The following is a 16697-nucleotide window of genomic DNA, read 5'->3' on the forward strand; positions in this document are numbered from 1 at the left end:
TGGCCAACTTAAGATCATCGCATACAATCACACCCAAGTAACACTCCTCTTTTGTGCACAAAAGTTCTTCACACCCTAAATTGTACCATGCCCTTAGGATTTTGCAGCCCAAATGTATGACCCTGCTTTTCTTAGCATCAAAATCTTAGCTGCCAAATTCCAGACCATTCTTCAAACTTTCCTAGGTCCTTCCTCACTATATCCACACCATCAGGGGTAGCTACACTATTGCAGATTTTGGTACCATCCACAAAGAGGCAAACCTTACCAGACAGCCCCTCAGCAATATCGCTTACAAAATTGTTAAAAAGAACAGGCCCAAGAACTGAACTTTAAGGCACACCACTGTAACATCTCTTTCTTAAGAGTGAGTTCCATTTACCATTATCCTGTTGCCTTCTACTCAACCAGTTCCTAACCTAGTCTGTCGCTTTGGGGGCCCATACCGAGGGAACTCAGTTTATTTATTAGATGCCTGTTGTGGAAGTGTAAAAGGCTTTGCTAAAATCTAAATACACCTCATCTAGTGCTTTCCCTTTGTCTAACTCTCTGGTCACCCAGTCAAAGAAATTGTTCAGATTTGTCCACAAGCATAAGTATGGTACAGAGTAAGAACATAAGAATAGCCTTACTGGGTCAGACCAATGGTTCATCTAGCCCAGAATCCTGTCTTCATGGAGGCCAATCCAAGTCACAAGTACCTGGCAAAACCCCAAATAGTAGCAGCAGTCCATGCCACCGATCCAGGGCAAGCAGTAGCTTTTCCCGTCTGTCTCAACAGCAGACAATGGACATTTCCTCCAAGAACTTTTCCAAACTTTTTTTTAAACCACCTCTTACCACATCTTTTAGCGACACATTCTTCTCGGAGTGAAACAATATTTCCTCCCATTGGTTTTAAAAGAATTACTCTGTAATTTCATAGAGTGTCCCCTAGTCTTTGTAAATCTTGATGTAGTAAAAGAATCTATCCACTTTTACCCATTCTACACCACTCAGGATTTTGTAGACTTCAATCATATCTCCCCTTAGCCGTCTCTTTTCCAAGCTGAAGATCCCTAACCTGTTTAGTCTTTCCTCATACAAGAGAATTTCCATCCCCTTTATTATCTTGGTCGCTCTTCTTTGAACCTTTTCTAGTGCCACTATATCTTTTTTGAGATAAGACCAGAACTGAATGCAATACTCAAGTGAGGTTATACCACTGAATGATACAGAGGCATTATAGCATTCTTACCATCCCTTTTCTAATAATTCCTAGCATCTTGTTTGCTTTCTTGGCCACCACCGCACATTGGGTGAAGGAATTCTATAAGAGCTTCAAATAACTGTATACCATACACTGAAACTCATTTACTCAATCCTGTAAGATTAATTTATTTGAAAGATTTTGTCAGACTGTATTATCATCAGTATCAAAGCTATTTGCATACCATAGTTTAAGTCTGCCAGAGAAACACAATAAACATAATGAAGACAATTAAAACAATAGGTAGAGGGATGTATAACACAACAGTATTGAAGACAAGCAAGATATTGGAACACAATAGGAATTAAAACACAAAGTTCAGTCATGAAAGAGAAGGAAAAGCATGTTTACAAAGCCAAGTATTGAGACCAGATTTAAAACATATCAGAGAAGGATCCGAACACAAGAAGTCTGGCAACTTTTATTTTACAAAGTTGCTGCTAAGCATATAAATGCCAGATCAGAAAAGGTATCTAATCCTTTAGTTCTAGAAGAGGGAATGACTAATATGTTTGATTTACTGGAACAGAGTTCTGACCAGTTGATATAGAGTAAGCAGATTTGCTAAATAAGGAGGCTGACCTTTATAGTAGAAAAATTTTATATTGGATTCCACTAGAAATCCACTCATCTCCTCTCAAGGATACCCTAAAGTTGGAAAACAGATCAAGGTGGAATGGCAGGTATGGCAAAAGGGTGGGGGGAAGAGCTGCACATGCTCAGGAGAGCCTTTTTAGTCCTTTCTGAGCTAATCCATTTATGGTTCCATCAGATGACATCATCCACATGTGGCTGACTTATCCTGCTGTCTACAGAGAACCTCTGTTACAGGTAAGTAACTTCATTTTATTCAGAAATAGGCAATACAAATTTTGAAAGATAAATCCTTTTATGATTGCACTGGGGAGGTGGAAGGGAATAGTTATTTTAATCAAAATACAATCTGATATATGACCAGTAGCCACTGCAGTACGAGTCCTTCCTGGCCTGGGATCTGACATCTGTGCATCCTAAGGCTAACTGTGTTTTCAGCCAAAACTCCCCAGCAAGGTTGTTTCAATACTTATCCCTGCTACCCACTAACTACAAAAAGCTCCAGAGGGTCAAAAAACAAGGTGGGCAAGAAAAAGAGAAAACTAAGCTGTAAATTAGGCAGAGGAACCAGGAAAGAGTCCTCATGATCAGCACAGCAGCCTGGCAACAAAACTTCAGTATCTACTAAGCAAGAACCATAACAGCAAACAAATATGACAGTATTTTACCTGGATTTCCAGATAATGCTGCTGATGGCCCTCTTCTGTTTACATTTACAAATTCTGCCCTGAATCTTTGTGTCAATATTCCTGTTAAACACACATACGTACATATTACTGCAACAATCAATCACTCCCCAAAATACCCACTGTCTCAGAAACTAGAAGTAGCTATTCATTCTGTTGATTTGGAGGCCATTAGCAGATTTTTGTAATGATTAATAACATTTTCCCATAATAAGATATTTGTTAAATGGGGATGTGGGTGGGTATTATTTTATTTATCTCACAATATGTATGAATTAATTAATACATTTTAAAGGATTAGGTTAGATTTTCTGAAACAGGTAGGGAGGGATTGGGAGGGGGGGTTTATTTGGTCATACATATTAAATGAATTACATATTATTTAGAACATTATAAAATATGTATATAAATATGATATGTTGTACTTAAAGTGTTCATGAAGGTAAATCAAGTGTGTATTTATAAGATCATATAAATTTTTCTGATACACTTGTAAAATGAAAAAATGAATAAAGAAATTATAAAAAAAAAAAAAAAGAAGTAGCTATTCATTTTAAAATCTCTTTAGCGCTGAAAAACAGCAATGCTCCCAAAGAGATTACTCATTAGAATTAACGGTTCTCTTTGGATTTGTGATCTATTCAATAACATTTTATATTGCTTACACAACAGTTTAGAGATATGAATAAGCCACTACTTCAGGATGCTGTTCAAAGCTCATCCGAATAGGTTAGTATAGCCAAAAAACTAAAAAAGTAAAGTGAAGTTAATGGAATATGACAAATATTACAACTAAAGGTTCAAAGGGCCAACATTTGCCTTGAAGAAAAACCCAAAATAAGCCGAGAAAAAGCCCTTCAAAATAAAATGCTCTATAAATCCATAGCCATAATCTAAAACTTTCTTTAATTCATATAGAAAGAAATCACAGGCAATAATAAATGACGACTTTTTTTTTTTTTTTTAACTCTCACCATTTGATCTAACGGAGATATTTCTTTTGATGACACTCACATTGACTGATTTGATGAGATTTCCCTCCCAGATGAATGTATAATTTGCTTCCAAGGTTACATTCATACATATTGGCTGGCTAGTTTCTGCAAAAACAATGCATTACAAATTCAATACTCTTCTTTTTTTTTTTTTTTCAAATCAGTGATATCCTTGACCAGAGGGCCCGGCAAAACATCTACTATCAATACTCTTCTTAGGGGGAAAAAAAGATAAGTTTTTGAGAAAGCACAGTTACTTACCGTAACAGGTGTTATCCAGGGACAACAGGCAGATATTCTCACATATGGGTGACGTCAACCACGGAGCCCCAATGCAGACAGCTTCACAAGCAGACTAGCTTGAAGAACTTTTAGAAAGTTTGCGACTGCCGCACCGCGCATGTGCTTTCCCGCCCGACATAAGGCGGGCGCGTCTCCTCAGTTCAGATAGCTAGCTAAGAAGCCAACCAGGGGAGGTGGGTGGGTTGTGAGAATATCTGCCTGTTGTCCCTGGATAACACCTGTTATGGTAAGTAACTGTGCTTTATCCCAGGACAAGCAGGCAGCATATTCTCACATATGGGTGACGTCAACCACGGAGCCCCAATGCAGACAGCTTCACAAGCAGACTAGCTTGAAGAACTTTTAGAAAGTTTGCGACTGCCGCACCGCGCATGTGCTTTCCCGCCCGACATAAGGCTGGCGCGTCTCCTCAGTTCAGATAGCTAGCTAAGAAGCCAACCAGGGGAGGTGGGTGGGTTGTGAGAATATCTGCCTGTTGTCCCTGGATAACACCTGTTATGGTAAGTAACTGTGCTTTATCCCAGGACAAGCAGGCAGCATATTCTCACATATGGGTGACCTCCAAGCTAACCAGAATGGGATGGTGGGAATGTTGTCGATTCAGGTGAATTAATTTTGTAATACTGCCTGGCCAAATTGGCCATCCCATCTGGACCATGAATCCGGACAATAATGAGAGTTGAATGTATGAACTGAGGACCAAGTGGCAACTTTGCAGATTTCTTTAATAGGAGTAGATCTAAGGAAAGCTACAGACACCGCCATGGCTCTAACTTTGTGGGCTTTGACTCGACCCTCTAGATCAGGGCTGTCCAAGTTCGGTCCTCGAGATCTACTGGCAGGCCAGGTTTTCAGGATATCCACAATGAATATGCATGAAAAAGATTTGCCTGCACTGCCTTCTTGCTATGCAAATCTCTCTCTCATGCATATTCATTGTGGATATCCTGAAAACCTGGCCTGCCAGTAGATCTCGAGGACCAGACTTGGGCAGCCCTGCTCTAGATGCAGTCCAACCTGAGCATAAAAGAACGAGATGTAATCAGCCAACCAGTTGGAGATTGTTCTCTTAGAAACTGGATGTCCCAACTTATTTGGATCAAAAGAGACAAAAAGTTGAGAAGATCTATGCGGCTTAGTCCTTTGTAAGTAGAAGGCCAAAGCACGCTTGCAGTCCAGAGTATGAAGAGCTGTTTCTGCAGGGTGAGAATGAGGCTTTGGAAAGAACACTGGAAGTACAATAGATTGATTTAGATGAAAATCTGTAACAATCTTAAGTAAGAATTTAGGATGAGTGCGAAGTACCACCTTGTTGTGATGAAAAATTGTGAAAGGTGGATCCACTACTAAAGCATGTAGCTCACTGACTGCGAGCAGACGTGAGAGAAATAAGGAAGACCACTTTCCAAGTGAGATATTTGAGATGAGCCGAAGACATTGATTCAAATGGAGGCTTCATCAATGTAGCAAGAACCATATTGAGATCCAAAACTACTGGAGGTGGTCTGAGAGGTGGCTTGACATTGAAAAGTTCTTTCATAAATTTGGAACCCACAGGATGAGCAGAAAGAGGTTTCCCCTCTAGTGGCTGATGAAAAGCAGCAATTGCACTGAGACGGACTCTAATGGATGTTGATTTGAGGCCTGATTGAGATAAATGAAACAGGTAATCCAGAACTGAAGACAAGGAGGTAGACTGAGGCTCCTTGTGATGAAGGCTGCACCACGCAAAAAACCTAGTCCATTTCTGGTTGTAACATTGTCTGGTGGAAGTTTTTCTGAAAGCCTCTAAAATGTCTGTTACAGATTGAGAAAACTGTAGGTTGGAAGTTACGTTGAGAGGTACCAAGCTGTCAGATGTAGAGATTGCAGGTTGGGATGAAGAAAAGAACCCTGACCATGTGTAATCAGAGACGGAAAAATTAGTAGAAATAGTGGCTCCCTGCTGCTGAGTTGAAGTAGAAGGGAGAACCAAGGTTGTCTGGGCCACCGAGGAGCTATCAGAATCATGGTGGCGTGTTCGTGTCCTGAGAATTAGAGGAAAAGGAGGAAACGCATATAGAAATTTGTTTGTCCATTCCAGGAAAAAGGCATCTGCCTCTAGCTGGTGAGCAGAGTAGATCCTGGAGCAAAACTGGGGCAGTTTGTAATTATGGGGAGACGCAAACAGGTCTATCTGAGGAGTCCCCACTGAGAAAAAATGTGGCGGAGAGAGGAAGAATTGATTGTCCATTCGTGAGGTTGCAGAAGACAACTCAATTTGTCCGCTAGAGCATTCTGCTCTCCTTGAATATAGACCACTTTCAGAAAAGTGTTGTGAAGAATTGCCCAATTCCAAACCTTCTTCGCTTCTTCGCACAGGGGAATAGATCCTGTTCCTCCCTGCTTGTTGAAATAGTACATGGCGAATTGATTGTCTGTACAGATGAGCACTACCTGATCATGAAGAAGATGCTGAAAAGTTTTGAGAGCATTGATGTGATGTAGACAGTCCTCGGTGGACCAATGCCCCTGAATACGGAGACCATCGAGATGAGCCCCCCAAGCATAAGTTGAAGAATCTGTTGTGAGAACTTTCTGGTGAGGGGGTGTTTGGAACAGTAAACCTCTGGAGAGATTGAACAAAAGCATCCACCAGTGAAGAGATTGTTGAAGAGAAGGAGTCACTGTAATGTGTTGAGAGAGTGGGTCGAAAGCCTGCGCTCACTGAGATGCCAGGGTCCACTGAGAAATTCTACGGTGAAGTCTGGCAAAAGGAGTCAAGTGAACTGTAGAGGCCATGTGACCTAGGAGAATCATCATGTGTCTCATTGAAAGTGAAGTGAGGGTCGACACTTTGTGACAAAGTTATATGAGAATATCCTGACGTTGTTGAGGAAAGAATGCTCCGAATTGCACAGTGTCCAGTACCGCTCCAATGAGTCTGAGGGGGCTGTAGCTGGGATTTTGGAAAGTTTATTTTGAACCCCAAACTTTGGAGGAACCAAATAGTCCATTGGGTCACTACAATAACCCCCCTGAGATGTTGAATCTTTGATGAGCCAGTCGTCCAGATATGGGAAAACCAGAGCTGCTGCTACTACAAACAGGCACTTGGTGAAAACTCTGGGAGATGATGCCAGGCCGAAAGGTAGCATTCTATTGAAAATGATGATTTCCTACCCGAAATCTGAGAAACTTGCAAGAGGCTGGATGAATGGGAATGTGAGTGTAAGCCTCTTTGAGATCCAGAGAGCATAACCGTTGTGATCCAGAAGGGGATACAAGGATGCTAGAGACAGCATCCAAAATTTTTCTTTTACGAGAAATTTGTTGAGAGCTCTGAGATCCAATATAAGTCATAGACCTCCCGTCTTCTTCAGGACAAGGAAGTAACAGGAGTAAAACCCCGTGCTCTGCTGTTCCAGAGGAACTTCCTCGATGGCACGGAGAAGAAGCAGAGCTTGAGCTTCCTGACGAAGAAGGGTGGTCTGTGATGAATTGGAAGGATACTCTCTTGAGGGGAGATCTGATGGAACCTAAAGAAATTGAAGAGACTAACCCTCCTGGATTATTGTGAGCACCCAGAGGTTGGATGTGATTATTTCCCATCGTAGATAAAAATGATGGAGACGGCCTCCGATGGGAAGAGGGGAAGACAGAGGCAGAAAGATTGATGTTATGCTCTGTATTAGATGGTCAAAAAGGCTGAGTGGATTTGGTCATAGCGGGAGTCTGAGGTTTACGCCAACATGGCCTTGAATAAGGTGCTGAGGATAACGCCTCTGTTAAGATGGAGGAGGCCGATAACTCTTAGCAGTGGAAGGTTTCTGCTTTGGCCTAACTATAGAGGCAAACGATTTCTCATGCTCAGACAAGCACTTTGTAGCTGCCTCAATAGTCATCAAACAGTTCATTTCCCTGACATGGAATGTTAGCCAGTCGATCTTGCAGGTTTGGATCCATGTCAATGGTGCTTAACCAGGCTAGACGGCGCATGGCCAACGAGAATGCAGTGACTCTGGAGGACATTTCAAAAGCATCATATACATCCTGAACCATATGCATACGGCGTTGACCCAGAGTATGATGCATGGGTTGAAACTGTAAGCCGATGTTTTGGTAGATACTTGAAAAAAGTAGACATGGTGTTGACCCAGTGCTTCAGGGAAAGGATGTGAATACAAAATTATAATTCAAAATTCGATTTGTCATCATAGAATTTTGATAGAAATGATGGCCAAACTTGTACATGGTCCTTCCCTCTCAACCTGGAGGGACTGTGGTATAAACCTTAGCCGGATTGGATCTTTTTAAAGAAGACTCCACCAGAAGAGCTTACTCAAAGCCTTTACAATGTACCATCTTATAACGAGATTCCAACTTTGCTAGTACAGCAGGAATAGAGTAGGGGGTATCCAGATTTCTTTTGAAAGTTTGACGAAGGATACCATTCATTGGTAATTTGAGAGAATCCCTAGGAGGATTAGGCATACCCAGTTCTTCTAAATATTCCTTAGAGTATTTTGAGTCAGACTCCAAGACAATATTGAAATCTTTACTCATTTGACACAGGAACTTAGTAAAGGACATCGGGTCAGAAGAGAGATGACTCTGCTGAGGTGAAGGTGAACGAGAGCCTCTAGGAGTTCCTCTTATTGCAGAGAAAGAAGGTGGAACTGAAGATCCAAATCCACTCCTGGAATGAACAGGAGAAGCAGAACGTTTTTGTTTTTTTTAGGAACAAGCTGGAGTAGGAAGATGTTTGGAAATGGACCTCACAAGAGAAGAACTCGATTGATGAGAACTATGTGCCTGCCAAACACAAGGCTCTACAGCAGACTGCCCAGACCAGGGAGTTATTGGCCTCGAAAAGTCTCGATGAACCGATTAACGAGGTCTACAGATCTGTTCTCAAGATGACCTTGGTCTCGATGAATGCCTCAAGAGATGGTGTGAGGATGATCTGTGCCTCAAATGATGCTGTATGGAATGAGTCAAATCTAGCCTCAATTAGTATTGATGAGGTGATCTCGACACATGCCTCGAAGTAGGACTGGAAGCTGGAGATCGAGGTCGAAACACTCTCAAGGACTCGGCTCCTTAAATAGAGGCAATCTCAAGGACTCGACTCCTTATAATACTGCTGAGTGCTCATGCTGGACTGCAGGAAGCAGGGTCGAGGCAGGAGTCAATTTGGCAAGCATGTTACCAAACTCCTGATGCAGAATAGTTTCCAACATATTCTGCAAAGCTGGCACCGAGACCAATGGAGCTGGTGTAATTGGTGTGGCTATAGACTCCAAGAAAGAAGACCTTGAGGAAGAGTGTTCCCTCGATTTGGAGGCACGCTTCTTTGGAAGCCTCATAGTAACTGGCCCAACTAAGCACGGTATCTGAGACTCCTGAAGGGCTGGCTTAGACAACTGACCTGATGGAGACACTGAGGATAACGGCCCTTCCAGAGATGACTTGGTAGATTTTGTCGAGGATGAGGGCTTCCCCATCGAGGAGGGTTTGATCAAAGCTGAGGCAGAAGTCGAGGTCAAAGTTTTTAGCCCCGCAGAAAACTTCATCAAAGTTGAGGTCGAGGCCTTGTCTGGAGTTAAATCCATGCCCACGAATATTTTTTCCAGTTGAACACAATGTCGTTTAAGTGCTCGATTTTGAAGTGTAGCACAGCGAGTGCATGACTCCGGACGCTGATCCGGCCCTAGACACTGAATACACCACTTGTGTGGGTCAGTGAGAGAGATCGCGCGCTGACACCAGCTGCACTTCCTGAACCCCATAATCAGCTGGGACATGGAATGGAAGATGGCTGCAGCTAAATCAAAGCCCGCAGTCTGAGGCCATGGAACAGGCCCCGCTGTGACACGACCCCCCCCCCAAAAAAAAGTCACAAAATCTTTTTTTTAGTACACGCGCAACGCAGTGACCCTGTCAAAAATAAGAAAACACGAGCCGCGGTGATGAGAAGGCACAAAAAGAACTAACTCTCGCTCAGAGCCTTGAAACAAGGGCTTCTCAGCTCCACGGAAAACTTAGAACTGAGGAGATGCACACTGATGTAGGCACCAAACTTTGGGCGGGCTATATAGAATCTGCCCCAAAAAGCCTAAAATAAGAATAATCTATTCACTACTTTAAGCATGAGGCTGACCGAAACCAGCGGTTTTGGTTCTGGCTGAAACAAAACCGTAGCTGAAATTCGCTTCTCAATTTCAGACAGAACTGAAACCAAAACCACCATCACCCCCAACCTTTCCACCCTCCTACCATCCCAAAGCAAATGACCTGGTGGTCTAGTGGCTAAGCAGTTAATCCTACTTATGCTGCTTCCAAACCCAAGATGGTCATCGAGACCTCCCACGGCAGTCTTGCAAGGCTGCCATGGGAAATCCCAGCAGTCATTTTGGTTGAGGAACCTGTGGGAGCAAGAGCAACTGGGAATCACTCTTACCCAAAAGACACCACTAGATCACTATGCCATTTAAAGGTAGGCCTAGGGAAGGACTTTAGGTGGTGGGAAAGCAGAGGGTTTGGGATAGGATGGCCAGATGGAACTGGGGGGGGCGGAATTTCAGTTTCAGTCAAAAATGCATGAGGTTTTATGAGTTGAAACAAGAATCAGGGTTTCAGTGCGAAATCCAAAACTGAAATTAGGTCAGCCTCTAGTTGAAACAGTATATAAAAGAAAAACATCCAAAATGCTGTATATTGTGGCTTGACTGAGAAAGTATTGTCAATATAGACATGACAGAAGTTTCCAAAGACAGGACTAGTAGCTCATTTTAACAAGCTTGAAATTAGCTAATAACTTTGGCATGAAGTGAAATATAGGAGTGATCTAGTGGCTAGAGTACCAGACTGAGAAAAAGGAAGCCAAGATTCAAATCCCACTGCTGCTCCTCAAATATAAAAACTTGGACTGTAAACCTTCTAGGATAGGAAATATCTATTCTATCTGAATTTAAGTCATCTTGACCTACCAATGAAAAGGTGCGAGCTAAATCCAAAATGAGAAATAAATGAAATATTAATAACTGAATAGAATGGTAGGAAGTACTCTACTGGAGAGAGGAAGAAGGAGCCATAGAAATGTACATACCTGCCTCTGCAGAAGTCCAGACAATGTTTATGCTAAATGACTTAGACTGAGGCAGGCTGGGAGTGATGACATCTGTGGAGAGAAGTAATTATATGTATTTATTTATTTATTTAACCTACTGAGAACACAAGGCAGAGTCATATAACTTTGGGATACAATACTCTGAATTGTTTTGTATCATTAGGATTTGTCAAAGATATGACTGCGTAAAACACAGTATACAGGGCTTTGCTAATTAAAGGGTTTTTTCTTCCATAAGCACAGAATGGAGAAAAGGCCTTTATGAATAAGACCTATACCTTGTACGTTATCTTTTATATATGGGGTAGGCTATGTAAAACAATTGATTATAGGATCAGATTAAGAGATAGTTAGTTACCTGAACAAGATGTTAGAGTGTTAGTACACACTGTGTCAAAATTCTGAAGGAATGCCACTGGGGAGTTTCTTATACACTGTCCATTGACAGACTGTTAAAGAAAAAAATATATATAATACTGCTACTGTTATATACTTAATGCTAAAACAATTCCTTACATACTCCTATTTTTATGCCCAACTATATACAAATATGCAAAAAATTCAGCTCAGTAGTAATGTTATATACTGCCATGCAGAAGGTGCCTGGTTCAATCCCCAAATCAGGTCTTCTGTTCCCTGTATCAACAATAATCACAAACTCTATGGAATGTTATGATCAGCGCTTATAGGTGATTCATGGCCCATGATTGCAGTGGTCTTGAATGAGCCCTGGTGCACAGCTCAAGCCAGACAAAGTGGTTGGGAATGAAGGCTCATGGCATCATATCCCAGCCCCAGGTCCTAATAAGCTGAAGTATGCAAACTGAATTATTTACACATCAAACTGGGCTATTTAAACAAAGCTAACTGTGGAACCCTGCAGCGGGCCTGCTGGACCAACGACAAATTAGAACTTCAGATCTAGAAGTCAGAGAGTCAAATTTGCTAGAGGCTGAACACAGTAACAAGTCTGGGCTAGGGGAACTGAGAAGACAAGGGCTTCACTCTCCATGAGCAGTTTCTGCTCCCAGAACAATGGAAATGCCTAAATGAATTCAGGCCCTTGTCTTTCTAGCTCGAAGCCCACAAATACTAAAAAAGGCTAAAAAAAATTACCTTATCTATAGTGCTATTAGATGTACACAGTCAAGAGAGAAAGACAAGACCAAATAAGAGGCTTCAGGAAAATGTTATTCAAGTAAACCTGAATAATAACAATAAACCTCAAATTAGAAGAAATCAGGGAGAACGCTATCTTTTTGACAAAAAAAGGAGATTCTGTGGTTACAATCAAAGCAGATTACATATTGTATAGAGGTACTTATTTTGAACATAGGGAAATGGAGAGTTAAGTAACTTGCCTAGGGTCACAAGGAACTGCAATAATTTAACCTAGTTCCCCGGGTTTGCAGGCCACTGCAATAACAGCTCAAGATAAATTGAATTGAATCTCTAGAAATCATATCAGTCAGTACAGTACATTAAGGCACAGCCTATTACTGAAATGAACATAAAGGCCATTACCTGAGGAATTGTGAAATACTGACTGTGGTCATTATGATCTATAAATATGATTGGGTCTCCTTGTTTATAATGGCCAGTAGGTGGCTGTAAGTCATTTTGCAAAGACACCTTAAATGAGAACACTTGTGATCCCGAGCTGTAAAGACATAATAATCAAGGAGTCATTAGCAGCAGTATCTGACAGAAAGGAAGAAATGAGTCTTATTATGTTTCCTTTAGTCCCACCAGACAAGTCCAGAACATGAAAGTATTGCATCCATCAGCCAGCAGGTAGAGATCTAGAACACTGAATTGTGGTTTGCACTATTTGGGTACTGGCAGCTCTGAGTCCAACTCTCAGTATTTATTTATCTTCTGTAGGTATGAATTTCTGTGTAGTTCCTATACTGGTTTGCTGAGGCCCAATCTTGCACCAATTGCTTTTTTGGTTGACAGATGAGCTGGAGGGACTTCTTGTGGAGCTTAAGAAACTGGGGTATACACAAAGATTTCTGGGCCCCTCCTACCCCTACCTATACTACTATCTCTTTGTCTTCCTTCTACTGCTGGTTAAGAAAAAAAAAAAAGGTGAAGATGAAAATAATTATATTTAGCTGAATTTTGAGGAGAGCTGCTAAATTATGTCTGACAAGATGCTTCAGGTAAGGCAGTGGTCTCAAATCCTTTACAGGGCCACATTTTGGATTTGTAGGTACTTGGAGAGCCTCAGAAAAAAACAGTTAAAGGGGCATAATTAAAAAAAAGTCTAAGTCCCCTTTTGGCTTAGGCTCTAAACGCTGAAAGTAGAAGCAGGGAAAATGTCCATTCTCTAAAAATATCCACCCTGCCGATTCGATATGGGCAGGAGGGAGCCCAACCCCTCCTGCCCAGACGATCCCCCTACCCCCCACCCCCAGTAAGACACGGGCAGGAGGGATCCCAAGCCCTCCTGCCCATGATGCACCCTCCCACGAACGCCCCCCGAACCCCCGATTGGCCCCCCCCGTAACCCCCCACCCACCAACCCTGCGAGACCCCCTGCCGACCCTGAGACACCATCCCCCACCCCCGACACCCCCCTGTACCTTAAAAAAGTTGGATGGACGAACGGGTCCCAAACTCTTCCATCCGGCAGGCCCACCATCCTCAGAATGGCGGGCCTTAGGGCCTGATTGGCCAGGCACCTCAAGCCCTGCCCACAGGAGGGGCCTTAGGCTTCTGGGCCAACCAGAATTGGCCCAGTTGCCAACCAGAATTGGCCCAGTTGCCTTAGGGAACCTCCTGTGGGCAGGGCCTTAGGCACATGGGCTGGGTTGAGCCCTGGCGCCTCAAACCCTGCCCACAGGAGGGGCCTAAGGCAACTGGGCCAATTCTGGTTGGCCCAGAAGCCTAAGGCCCCTCCTGTGGGCAGGGTTTGAGGCACCTGGGCCAATCAGGCCCTAAAGCCCGCCTTTCTGAGGATGGTGGGCCTGCCGGTGGGGGAGGGTTCGGGAGGGCGTTCATGAGAGAGATGCGTTGTAGGCAGGAGGGCCTGGGATCCCTCCTGCCATATCTTAGTGGGGGTGGGGGGTAGGGGGGTTTGCCTGGGCAGGAGAGGTTGGGCTCCCTCTTGCTCATATCGGATCGGCAGGGTAGTCGCCAGGGTAGGAGGGCCTGGGATCCCTCCTGCCCCGATCGTGTTGGGGGGGGGGGGGGGTCTTGGGTTGCAGGGCAGGAGAGGTTGGGCTCCCTCCTGCCCGAGCCGATCATGGGGCTGCGTCTGGGCAGGAGGGGTTGGGCTTCCTCCTGCCCAAGCCGATTGCGGGGCTGCATCTGGGCAGGAGGGGTTGAGCTCCCTCCTGCCTGATCTTGTCGGGGGAGGGGGAGTGGATCACAGCAGAACTCAGTTCTCTCGGTAAGCAGTGCAGGACCAGGCAGGCAGCCTTGTGCGCCACTCTGCCTCAAGGAAAAAGAAGAGGACTCGGCGGCAGCTGTGGCAGCAGTCACTGCTCGTGGAGACCAGGCAGGCAGCCACGTCCAGTGAGTTAGGGCACCAGAATGAATAAAAAGGTAACAGGAGTGGAGTATTCACTCCATAAGACGCACCCGAAAAAGTGTGTCATGGAGCATAAAATATGGTATTCTGCTTTTTCAATAAATAAACTAGTGTTGCTCCTTATCTGTCTTGATTCAACCAAATATCATGCTTAATAGGAGAAGTATCAGGCACCAGGGACTTTTTATATGGGCAGATGCTCTCTCATCACCTGTGCAACTTCTGCTTTTCTCACTGGGAAGCCAACACAGTCAACAAACTGCTGGTACTTACATAGTAGCCCCTTGATAAAAAAGCCCCAGAAATGGTGTGTTGTCGAGGGGAGACTGCACGCACAGGAAAGGGAACCAGTCAGGTGCATTATTCACTGCTTGAACCATGCAGAGTTGGTCAAATGGGGGAGTCACATTACCACCAAATACTCCGGTATAGCAAAGCTCACTAAACAGCTGCCTCATCTCCGACGTACATTCCTAAGAAGAAATAAATATTTTTATCTATCAACTTACATACTAATTGGACACTTATTTCCATTTGCTCTGGGTTAATTCTAAATTGTACCTGGATCCTTCTTGTTTTGAATCCTTCTTATAAATAAATATTCAGCTAATAGCACCACTATTAATTCTTTAAACAAACAGGGAACTGGTACCTGGTCACAACAGCAACGAGTATCACAAGCCCCTGTAGTCAGGTCACAAGGGCATGGGCCAAGAGGATGATAAACCTGATTAGGAATCACAGTTATATTTTCTGTTAATAAAATAAAATGTGTAAAATTAACAATTTTATATATATCAGCATTATTCTAAATGTGCTGGCAGTAAAGGAGGTTGCAGATAGAGTTACTTGTACCCACTTGTATAAAATGTCATGATGATGAAAAGATAAACACACACCATTATAGAGAGGTCAGTGGAAGTGAGTATTTTATAGACCTTTATCATATCTCCCTTGTGCTGTCTCTTCTCCAAGCTGAAGAGCCCTAGCTACTTTAGTATGTCTTCATAGGGAAGTCTTCCATCTCTTAATATTTTTTATAACCCTTCTCTGTACTTTTTTAATTCTGCCATATCTTTTTTCAGATATGGCAACCAGAACTGCACACAGAATTTGAGTTGTGACTGCAACATAGAGCAAACCAAAGGCATTATAGTATTCCCCGATATTCGTGGGGGTTCCGTTCCAGTAACCCCCGCGAATGTCAAAAAAGCGCGAATACGGTTTTTAGGCAGGAGAGGGCAGCCGGAGAGGCAGGAGAGGACAGCCGGAGCGCCGGCGAGTGAAGGAAATCACTCGCAGTATGCTCCGACTGCCTCTTCCTGTACTAAAGTTGGGCCTCACCAATCAGGAGCTGCGTGTCAAAGCAGCTCCTGATTGGTGAGGCCCGACTTTAGTACAGGAAGAGGAGGTCAGAGCATTCAGCGAGTGATTTCCTTCACTCGCCAGCACTCCGGCTGCCCTCTCCTGCCTCTCCTTCGCGGTCGGAAAATACCGCAAATGACCGGGACTGCGAATTCGCGGGGGAGCACTGTATAACATTTTCATCTTTGTCTTCCATTCCTTTCCTGATAATTCCTAACATTCTATTTGATTTCTTACACGCACACACACACACACGCAATTGCTGCTTTCACTGCCAAGAGCTCTGATCTCCAAATTAGCAGCCCTTCCCATCAAGCTCCAACCTCAATGTTTATGTCAACTCCCCCCAACTCTACCCCACCCAATAGCACACTCCCAGCATCATCCAACCAATCAGGCTTTCCTGATGGCACTCAGCCCACCTTCCCATAAAATTAAGCCCCCCCTCATAGCACTCAAATCCAACCCATGCAGGATCCATCCCCATGGGCGAGCCCCCACATTTGGACAAGAGCTTGACTAGTGGAAGCTTCCCAAAGGTTAAACCCCCCTCCCTCCCTGAGGCCTAAAGCCCTCAAAGCAACTCTCCTGCAGAAGGCTCTCCACCCCATGACCCACTCCCTGGCCTTATCAGAGGTTTCTAGTGTTTAGTGAGGTGGTAGCAATGCCCATTCACTCCTGTCTTGTGTCTCAGCTTAATTCAAAATGGTCACCAAGAACCCTAGCAGTAATACTGTGACCAGGAATCTCAGTGGCCATTCTGTAATACTGTGACTAGAAATCTCAGTGACCATTCTGTATTGGGCCAAGATATGAGGCAACAGCGAGTGGGAATTGCCCCAACCCCACTAAAGAC

The 16697-nt window shown here is 43.6% G+C and overlaps 1 protein-coding gene across 3 annotated transcripts in view; it reads right to left on the bottom strand.

The window, feature by feature from the left end:
• Positions 1–16697, bottom strand: part of TCTN2 (tectonic family member 2) — a 56515-nt gene that overhangs the window by 25771 nt on the left and 14047 nt on the right. For 2 of the 3 annotated variants that reach the window (XR_004540374.1, XM_033955271.1), the window contains exons 5-11: positions 15129–15229; positions 14750–14949; positions 12463–12598; positions 11297–11387; positions 10918–10989; positions 3504–3629; positions 2512–2592 (exon numbers count right to left, since the gene is read on the bottom strand). Coding sequence is in view for 2 of the 3 variants with exons in the window: in XM_033955271.1 (XP_033811162.1) it covers positions 2512–2592; positions 3504–3629; positions 10918–10989; positions 11297–11387; positions 12463–12598; positions 14750–14949; positions 15129–15229 (807 nt within the window). In the remaining variant the exon portion in view is untranslated. The remainder of the gene's footprint in view (positions 1–2511; positions 2593–3503; positions 3630–10917; positions 10990–11296; positions 11388–12462; positions 12599–14749; positions 14950–15128; positions 15230–16697) is intronic. The other variant, XM_033955273.1, reaches the window with a different exon arrangement.

The sequence above is a fragment of the Geotrypetes seraphini genome, chromosome 8, assembly GCF_902459505.1.
Source record: "Geotrypetes seraphini chromosome 8, aGeoSer1.1, whole genome shotgun sequence".
In the NCBI taxonomy this organism is placed as follows: Eukaryota; Metazoa; Chordata; class Amphibia; order Gymnophiona; family Dermophiidae; genus Geotrypetes; species Geotrypetes seraphini.